General features: G+C 42.2%; 1 protein-coding gene across 1 annotated transcript in view; it reads right to left on the minus strand.

Annotated features, from left to right (window-relative positions):
* The window catches only part of KDR (kinase insert domain receptor), a 52795-nt gene extending 42910 nt beyond the window's left edge, over window positions 1-9885 (minus strand). The window contains exons 1-2 of the mRNA XM_061584228.1: window positions 9601-9885; window positions 1814-1904 (exon numbers count right to left, since the gene is read on the minus strand). Of these exons, the coding sequence (XP_061440212.1) occupies window positions 1814-1904; window positions 9601-9673 (164 nt within the window). The 5' untranslated portion in view covers window positions 9674-9885. The remainder of the gene's footprint in view (window positions 1-1813; window positions 1905-9600) is intronic.
* Window positions 9886-10690: the final 805 nt, after the last annotated feature.

The raw sequence follows: 10690 nt of genomic DNA on the forward strand, positions 1-10690 counted from the left end.
AATTATGGCTTGAGCTTCCAAATATAATAGACAGATCACAGTTTAGAGCTGCAATATTTTCTTCTATTTTCCATATGCCCAGCTGTCCTATTTCTATGGCGCAGTGGTCAATGGAAGTACAGCAATGGCTGTAATTATGGCTTTCCAGTTCAGACATCACAGCAAACCAGTTAGTACAAACCATGGTTTCAAACCCATTTCAAAGCATGGTTTCTAACTCTGTTTTCCTGGACAGTTAAGAACCCTGCTTAGACAATATGGACATCATCCCAAACCAGTTAAACTTACTTAACCGTGGTTTGGGCATGATGTCTGAAATTAACCTTAGACTCCTTCGCTGAAACAATGTCCACCTCTTTAAACTGGATAGTTTGTCACAAAAACACTTCATGTGTGCTATATTATACAGCCACGAGAGTGGCTGTATACTATAGCCAGCGGGGATACTATATTGGCTTTCAATAAGAAGCAGTAAGCACAATCAGTTAAAGCTGCCTATAATGTAGTGTTTTCTTTCACTATAAACATAATGAAACCCATATTGGTATAAGTGAAGGGGACTGCATTAACTAACAGTTCAAAAATTTAAAAATATGTGGATCTCTCTCTCTCTCTTTATCTTCAGAGGGAAGAAGACTGTTGCAGGAACTGAGATATTCAAAGCCTGTGGGGGGTGTTCCTACAAATCATTAAAAAATCCTACATCAGCATTAGTCAGCAACTATACATTGGTCAGCAACTACTTTGTAGAAGAGCCACTCTGAGGAGGGAATAGAGACTAGTGAACAAGACCCCCTACCCCATCTCTAGTAACAGCCACACATCCTCTACAATGTTTGTTTTCACTCCAAGCAATTGCCATTTGGGGGGGGGGGGTGTCAGAAAATAATCTTCTGCCAGGTTGAACTGGTAGAGTTTTGACTTCCCCTGAAATATCTGGTCTCTCCCTTTTGATGTTGTAATCTTGAATGATCCACTCAGGTAATTTTCTGCAGTGCATCTGCTCTCTGTTTATTGAATACACAGATCAGTTTATGGGTGGACTGGTGGATGGGTCTGCCTTTGGGAATGAGGGTGAAGCTTTTGATCCCTTCAGAGTCCTTGGTTCTAAAAGCATGCAAGGAGGACGCAGTGGAAAGCACGAGTGTTTATACTGCACTTATGTACCATTTTGGGGATTATTTTTTTACTGAAGCATGGTGCGAAATTATCCTCAATAAATAAATAAAATCTCTTGCCATTGTAAGTAACAACCTTCACAGGGCCCTTCTTTCTTCTGGATCCTAAAGTAGGAGTGGGAAATTTCTTCATCCTGAATACTGCATTCCCTCGTGGGGAGCCTTCTGGGGGCCACATGTAAGTTGTGAACAGGGCCAGGGGGTGGGAAACAGATGCAATTCCTTCCGTTATACAGTAGGCTACATTCTATTTCATACAGTAGGCTACACACATCTCTGTCCTCTATCAAGCAACAGTCAAGCAACAGGCTTTATCACAATTCAAGGGCATATTGCAACCAAGCACAAGCACTCAGGGAAGAGGGTGATCAGGGCCAAGAAGAAAGTCCTGAAGAGGGCTGCATTTGGCCTCCAGGCCTGAGGTTCACTGCCTCTGTCCTAAAGCTCTAAACACTTAAACCTGGAACGCTGAGGCACTTTGGGATTTTCCTTGGTTTCTTTGTTTACATTCTTCACTTTATGTAACCATCTGTTATGCATCCCTGATAGGAAAGGGCATTACAGTAAAAAAGAAAGTGATTTTGAAAAAAGACACACTACACAACATGACCATCATTGTGATGCCCCATCCTTACCTGCAAGTAATTTGTAGTGTATCATTTGCAGTTACAGTAATAAAAGATTTTTGGATGCTAAGAGATGGTGGATCCAATGAAGCAGGTGAGCCTGGAAAAAAAACCACACCAATAACTGATTATGACACATGCTCAATAGGAATGTGACTATACATGTCATACACTAGTCTATGAATGTTGGGTACATGCCTGATTCACACATGTAAGCACAATAGGGATTGTCCGTTTAAAGGGTTAAATTATGAAGGACAAAACACGGCATTTCAAACATCACACAGAAATTAATGAGCTCTGTCATAACAGGAAGAATAGGCAGATGGTCAGAAGCTAGCAATTCAGCTTTGCAATTCATAAAGCAAGGGTGGAGTTCCTGTTTTGCTGCACTGCTAACTTCAAGGTCTAGCTAAAGGATATGGGACACTGAAATGAAGTGAACTTCACTTCACATGATGATCTCATTCACTCAGGAACAACTTAAATTGCAAGTACTCTTGGATGAAACAGATTATCTTGACCCATTCCAGTCTGGGTTCAGGCCTTGTTATGGGACTGAATTGGCCTTGGTTGCCCTGATGGATGATCTTTATTGGGAGAAGGACAGGGGGACAGAACCTTGTTGTTCTTACTTGATCTCTCAGCAGCTTTTGATACCACTGACCATAGCATCCTTCTGGGCCAACTTGGTGAGATGGGTATTGGAGGCACTGCTTTACTGTGGTTCCAATCCTATCTCCAGGGTGGTTTTCAGAGAATAGCATTGGGTGATTGTTTCAGCCCCCTGGCAGCTCTGCTGCAGGGAGCTGCAGGATACCATCTTATCCCCCATGCTGTTTAATATCTCTATGAAGCCCTCGGAAGCAGTCATCAGGAGATTTGGGGCAAGGTGCCAGCAGTTCGCTGATGATATCCATCTCTATTTCTCTGTAACATCTGAATCAGGAGAGGCTGTGCAAGCCCTGGACCACTGCCTGGACTCGGTGGTTGGCTGGATGAGGGCCAATAAACTGAGTCTGAATCCTAGCAAGATGGAGAGTCTGTGGGTTGGTGGTTCCCAGGTTGGGATAATTGTCAGTTGTCTGCTTTGGATGGGGCCTCTAAAAGAGCAGGTTTGTAGTCTGGGGGTGCTCCTGGATCCATCTTTGTCATTAGACGACCAGGTGACCTCAGTGGCTAGGAGTGCCTTTTACCAGTTTCAGCTGGGAAGACAGCTGCGGCTATTTCTGGACTGTGATAGCCTGACCACTGTTGTCCATGCACTGTAACCTCCAGGCTGGATTACTGTAATGTGCTCTATGTGGGGCTACCCTTGAGGTTGGACCAGAAGCTGCAGCTGGTGCAAAATGTGGTGGAGAGACTGCTCACTGGGGCAGGGTATCGCCAACATGTCACCCCACTGCTGAAAGAATTTCACTGGCTACCTATTAGCTACCATGCTAAGTTCAAGGTTCTAGTTTTGGTGTGCAAATCCCTATATAGCTTGGGACCAGGATACCTGAAAGACCGTCTTATCCCCTATATATCCAGTTGAGCAATGCATTCTGCAGATACCATCTTATCAGGAGGTCCATTCTGCACAACATAGGAAACTGAAGACCTTCCTCTTTCAGCAAACCTTTTAAGTAGAGATGTTATCCCAGTCTGCATCTGTGTAGGAATAGCTTTTTAATGTTATTAAACCTTTTTCTTTTCTTTTTTAAAAATAAGATCTTTTTAAAGCTTTTTTAAAAAAATGTTTTTAAAAAGTTTTAAAAATATATTTTAAAGTCTGTTTTTATTAATTTTAGTACTTTTGTTTGCCATCCTGGGCTCCTACTGGGAGGAAGGGTGGGATATAAATCTAATAAATAATAAATAAATATTTTCTCATTTAAAAAAACCATTTTGATATAAAACCATAATTTGCCAGTGCTTCCAATTAATTAACCTCATTCAGAATTATTCTGAGTAATGCATCACTATAAACATTAGGTCACTGACCTAAAAGTTTCCAATCTTCAACATAAAGGAGAGTCCACTGTGTGAAATAGCTGAATCTTCAAGAAGTTTGATTCTGTACATTTGGGCTGGAATAGAGGCAATAGCTTCCACTACAGCCAATAGAAATGCTGGGATGATTATGCTATCACCAGTGAATGGTCACTGTGCTTATTTTGGGTGGCATTCAATGTTAGCCCTACTCAAAGCAGACCTATGACTAACTTAGGTTCATTAATTTCAATGGGTCTACTCTGAGTAGGAGTGAGTTGACTGCAACCCTTTGCTTATATTTAAGAATTAATTGAATTATTCCAAAATGTACTTTTTACATTTCATGACCAGTAGACCTGATTGTTTACAATTGCTTTTCTCTATACAGTTGAGGTGTGTGTGCGTGTGGTTTGGACTGCAGTTCTTATCAGCCCCAGCCAGTACAGACAGGGCTGATGGGAGCTGCAGTTCAGAACAGCAGGACACTAGGTTGGCGAAAGCTGTAGTTACTGCCCTAGACGTTGACTTAGCCTGTTGCTCAGATATTTATACTCTCCTTCTTTTGCTACCCAAGAGTTTAGAATTACAGAGAATTTAAAATTAATCTGCTCCTATAGAATCTGTTTCAGCTGAGATGTTCTAAGTATTCATTGGGACTAATTGTGTGAGTTATAGCAACAGCATTTTGCAGTGGCGGCTGGTGGCTCCATGTCAGTGGGGCAGTGGCATCTGCTCTGGGTTTTAGTCTGACCTTTCAAGGAGCTGTCAAAGGTGCTTCAGTGAGAGATCAGAATAAAACCCAGAGCGGATTCCATTGCTTCACTGACATGGAGCGACTAGCTGCCACTGATAGCTTGCATTCCTCAACAAGAGAAACAGAAATGGCAGGCAAGCTTTCTTAAAAGATACCTACTGTGAAATGATTAATATTATCCTACAGTATTCAACAAAGAGTTCTGGGCCCATTCTAGGACTCACACTCAGCTCTTCCATCATGACAATGGCAAAGTCCTACAGGCCAGTCTACTGGTCTGACTCAGGAATAAGACCGTTTCCTATGTTCCAGCCCCGATCATGCTCATACATCTGGAAGTCAAGAGTAAAGTTTCCAGAACAGAACAGAAGGTGGCTTCCAGAACAGAAGCCCTGGTTTCTATGTACAGCTGAAACCCAAAATCTCAGCTTTTAATAATTAATCCCCAACATGCCACTTGAAACAGGAATTCTGTTCCATGAGCAATATCAAAGAAACACCTGAGCACAAAGAGAAGGGGGGAAATGAACCCATTAAATGTATATATGCAGCTGTGAAATACAGTAAGTCAAAAACAAAATAGAGTTATAAAGGTCCATTGGCAAGCCAGTTGCTGAGTGCTGTTGAGCTCAGGTCCTGCTTTTGTGCTTCCCGTAGTCATCTCTTTGGCCACTGTGAGAACAAGACTTTGGACTACATGGACCATTGGCCTGATCCAGCAGGCGTTTCTTGTGGTTTTTAAGCCATTACTGTTTAATTATTAGTATTATGTCATAATACTTCATTACATTACCGTAGTATTTCCTTTTTCTCTGCATGTGGTAAGGGGGTAAAATTCTACTTCTGGAATATTTACAGTGCTTTCAAGCAGCCCCAGAATCCAGGATTCGCTGGGGCTAATTGGGTGAAACAAGCTCTCAGACACACGACTTCTTGAAAAATCCTGAGCCATCTCAACTGATAATTAATCATCGTTTTTGTTAAACTTCATTATTATAACAGCCTTGGGAAGCTCTCTGTTAACCTAGGATTGTTACAGGTGAAAGGAGTCAGCAATTCTGGGCATCTTTCATCACTGAACTATATCAGTTTTATTTTTGTTTACCTTTATTGCTTGCTAACCTAGATTTCCCAATATCTGACAGATGATATTTGCTGAACAAACTTAAATATAAGGGATGATTTTGACACATTTTTCTTTCATGGTTCAGTGCCTACAGAATAATTCATATGGGAAGTGTTACGCAGGAATGTAAAATAATGCATTCTGATTAATCCCTCTGCCCGAATTCCTCCATGGTATTCTTCATCGAAGGAAACTGTGTATAAGCACTCACCCTAGATTAGGGGAAAGAAACCTGTTGGACTACAGCTCCCATCATCCCTGAGCATTGACTATGCCGGCTGGGTCTGATGGGAGTTGGAGTCCAACAACATTTGAAGGGCCACAGGTTCCTCATCCTTGCAGTAAATTATCAACAGCCACCAGGACTTTATTGCTTCTGTTGACCAGACCAAAACTGGCACTCTGATAGTCTTTGACATATTTCAAAGCACATTTTTACTATTACAATTTATAAATGGCTAAAGCAGCACATTTCTAAGTGACACTTCAAGCAGTACTAACTTTCTATGTATGCATTCAAATGAATTAAATTGCGGCTGTGTTAACATCAATTAATTCAATATTCAATCAGTGGTGTATTATCTTTGTCTTGAACATCAGACATAATAAACAGAACAAACATATATACAAAACATAAATTATTATTACAATTGTCTGTTGTCCTCAAAACAGTCTACTACATCAGGAACCGTATAGATGTGTCTTTCTTTTGTCAGAGAAAACCAAACCACTTTCTCTGCAGAACTGCAGTTTTCAGGTAAATTAAAATGTGCTGTTAAACTAGAAATCAATGAGAAAAGGAAGCTGAGATAAGAATTTAATGCTTGCCTCCTTGAAAAATGGCACCAAAATAAGGAGTAGGAACTATCTTCTACTGTGCCCACACCACAAATGCAGTTGGTTGAATTCAGATAAAAGCTGCAATCCTAGCCCTACTTACTAGGGAGCAAGCCCCATTGGATACAACAGGACTTACTTCTGAGTAGATATGGTTAGGATTATGGTGCAACTGAATTGAACTTAGTTCTCACTGAAACCAAAGGGACAAGTAATTTATGATTTAACTCCTATCGTTCTGCTTATCTAGTCTGAATCCAACGCAGTGCCTTAAATTGCATGGGAAGCTCCCATGATGTCCTTCCAAAATGCAAAGAACATTTGCTGCAATGAGTAATGTCTCTTATTTTTGGTAGCTTTCTAGGATCTGAAAATTAGCTACAGTTGTTATACAATAGGAGCCAACAAACCATACCCAAGGAGCCAACAGAGACATCTTTCTGAATGTATATGTCACTCAGATTTTAAATTCTGCTTTGGCAACCCCTGACTCAAAGGTGAAAAAAAATGCTAGGGAAAAATCTACCTGTGCATGTCTACTAAGGGGAAAGTAGCACTAAGTTCAGTAAGACTTACTCCCAAGTCACTGTATATATAGAATAGCATCCTGTATTACTTACATTGTCTTTTGATACTAAATTCATTATCAATATCAAATTTCATATCTCATATTAGCTTATTTTTTGTTAGCATTAAATTAAATCTATTAATGACCAGTAGTTCTTGACGGTCTGGTCTGTGCGGAAATATTCTCAGGTTTTACTTAGATTTTACTTCTGCAGCTATGCTGCTAATCACTTTATTGCCGGCACTACATCTATCATTGTTATTATCTAATTGTAGATCAGTTGATCCCTAAAAGTCAGTATCCAGAACAGCTGTGATTAAAGGCTGCAAACATAGACACGCTTACAGTGGCCTAAGTCCCATTAAGCTTAATGTGATTTACTTCCAAGCAAACATGCATAGGATTGCACTACTAGTTGATATTTATTTCAGTGGAATTTAGGAAAGGCTAAATTTGCTATATTGTGCTCAAAATGTGTCCTTATCCCAGACATAATCAGAACAAACCTGTCAGATTCATATATTTATGTGGATCACACAAGCTCAGAGAAGACAGAAATGGTGCCAAGCATAGATTTTGTTCCCAGGGATGGAAAATCACCAAATAGATAATTAAAGGGCTTGAAAAATAAAGAAAGCAATCAAATAAGAATAATATAAAGGAAAAGAAAACATCATTAAAAAGAAAAAATCATTAAGAAACTAACATTTTTCAAAATTATCAGACTAGTTCTTCCTCTTTGATCAGCATTCTATTCTACCTACAGGACTGGAGTCAACATGCCTCTGAATACCAATCGCTAGGGAATAACATGAGAGAGCCATTGCCCTCATATTTTCCTCGTGGGCTTTCTGTAGGCATCTAATTGTTCATTGTAGGAAACAGGATCTAGGACAAGATGGGACTTTGATATGATCCAGTATGTCTCTTAGGTTCTTAAGGCAGGCTTAATTGAAAACTCTGGGTGCGATATTCAAATTTCATACACAATGCTTACCATACTTTATTACTACTTGTGCAGCAGCACATAGAACAGCGCAGTGCCCATATAACAACACTCCAGCTATCCATCTTTTAATAAGAAAGCACCATAAACAAACTGAAGGAGTCCTTTAGCCCTTCAGATCCTTGCTGGCATCAGTGGGTTGCTCCTTTCTGACAATATTAAACTAATTGCCATTCTGGAGACTTCAAGCTACTATAACCCCAAAAGCTGTGCCCCAGGGATCTCCTTCCAGTAATTATGGCACTTAGGTTTTGCTGATGATTTCCTTTGCCACTGTAAAAACATCATTGTGGTCCTAACGATAAGTTCAAATCTCTTTCCCTCCACCAACTTGAAAGGCTGCTGGGTTGGCATTTGGTCAGGACTGTTATTTGATTAGATTTCATTTATTTATTTGCCTTTTTTCTTTTATAATTCATAACATTGATAAGTTTGCATGCGCAACATGCTAATGATTTAGGATTTGCAAACAGGTCAGAGACTCTAACCCTTGTACACTTTCTTGTAACCCTTACACAGAAATGTGCCAGAAAAACCTCTTGTATGAAATGGACCTCAAAACCTTCCCTGTGGTTTCTTGGAGAAGCAATGATGATTCTGCTTTGGGGGCAGGGTGGGGAAGCTGGATCCAGGACCACTCTGCAAGATGCACAAGGAGAACACTACATTCTCCAGCCTTACCCCCCACCCCACGCCTGTCCCCTGTTGCAAAAAGGGGGGGCAACATTGAGTAGTAACCTTCAGTAACACCTTATAGCCACATCCTCCCTACCTAGTACCCCAAAGCCACCCGAGGTGGGACACATGAGCCCATACAGGTGACCAAACTAGCCTATGGTCAGTTGTCTTAACCCGGTGCATGCATACAGTACAATCCTATGTATATCTACTGAGAAGTCAGCCCTACTGAGTTCAATGGGACTTATTCCCAGGTAGCCTATTAAGGCTGCAGCCTTGGTCATCGATAGGTACTCTCCTACAAAGGTGAGTGTGTGTGCGCGCGCGCGTCTTGGTCACATATCGGCAGTCGACCTATAATGAAAGGGTCACGCGCGTATGAGCGGGTGTCAAGGCTTTCGTGGATCAGGATCGGGAGCGACGCGACGTCCGGCCACCGTTGGTGATCCTTTCCACCTCGCAAAATCACTGACGCTCCTGCTCATGTTAATTTGGCTTGCTCCGGCCGTTTGCCAGGCGCTGTATGACACGGGACATCGTGTCTTCCGTCACAGTCTAAACCATGTCTATTCAGAAGTAAGTCCTACTGAACTCAATGGGGCTTCTCTCAGGTAAGGGGGTTAGGACCGCACCTTCCCCCATCTCTCGCGAAAAAGGCCTTCCTATAAGCTCATCCATCTGGTGATAAGCTATTCTCCCACCCCATAGAATTCCTTGGGACTTGGGGAGAGGGTCTGTTTCAATCCAGCTTGGATCCGACTCCTGAATCCCCGGAAGGAAAGTTTCTAAGATGGGCTTCCCACCAACCAATCACATACACCCCAAAGACCACAACTCGTGCGCTCCTTACCCGAACAAACCAGCCAGGGCTCCGCAGCAACCCACAGTACGATGATCAGTCCCACTCCTGCGGCAAGCTCCATCTCTGGCCGGACCAACAATAACCACAGCACCCCAAGGGGGGAAAAATGTCCCGGTGAAGCTGCCCAGCCCGGGGTGATCTCCGCTAGAGCCCAGACATCAGCTGCGGGACCAAAGCCTCTGCTGCGTCTTAGATCCGACCGCTTCAGAAAGCCAAAGGATCCGCGGAGCAGGCGCGACGAGCGCTCTTGTCGGGGGAAAAAATGCTGTGGATTCCCTCTCAGACGCACCGAGCAGCCCCGCAAGAACCTTCCCCGCCGGGCGGGGTTTTGCAAATCAATGCTAACCAATCCCCGGCATCAGCGCTTCTTGTTTGGGAAGGGGGAGGAGGTAACATGCTAGCCGCTCCGCCTCCAGCCTTGATACCCCCCACCCCCAAAAAAAGCTTCATGTTCTGGGACGTTTCGGAGTTTCAGGCCAAATGGGGAAGCCAAAAAGAAAAAGAAAAGAAAAAAAGTACAGCAAAAGTATATTAACCATTTGGAGGGTGTCCTTCGTTAAGCTTGAGATTATTTTTCACACTTTTATAGCAATCAGGCTGTCTCTGGGACTACAGATGTGTTAAAGTTCCATTTTCTAACTAATTTGAGAGTTGTATTGTTGTGACCTGCCCTGGGACTTAACGTGGGTAATAAATAAATAAATAAATAAATAAATAAATAAATAAATAAATAAATAAATTACTTATTATGCACACCTTATTGTGGCGAGGTGGTTTCAGAGTCTTGAAGAAGCTAAGAGCAATGCCGTCAGGAGTCTAGACCAAGAGGCTAGACTTCTAGCAGGGGCACCCACAGCGGAATGGTCAAAGCTGAGACACCAGACTAAGATCCATCCAAACGCAGAGGAAGGCAGTGGTAAACCACCTCTGAATACCTCTTACCACGAAAACCCTATGAACAGAGTATCCGAAATGCAACATGAGATAGTGCTCAAAGATGAGACCCGCAGGTCAGAAGGCACTCACCGAGCTACTAGGGAAGAACAAAGGACAAGTACGAGTAGCGCTGTGACTAATG

The sequence above is a fragment of the Rhineura floridana genome, chromosome 9, assembly GCF_030035675.1.
Source record: "Rhineura floridana isolate rRhiFlo1 chromosome 9, rRhiFlo1.hap2, whole genome shotgun sequence".
NCBI classification, from domain to species: domain Eukaryota; kingdom Metazoa; phylum Chordata; class Lepidosauria; order Squamata; family Rhineuridae; genus Rhineura; species Rhineura floridana.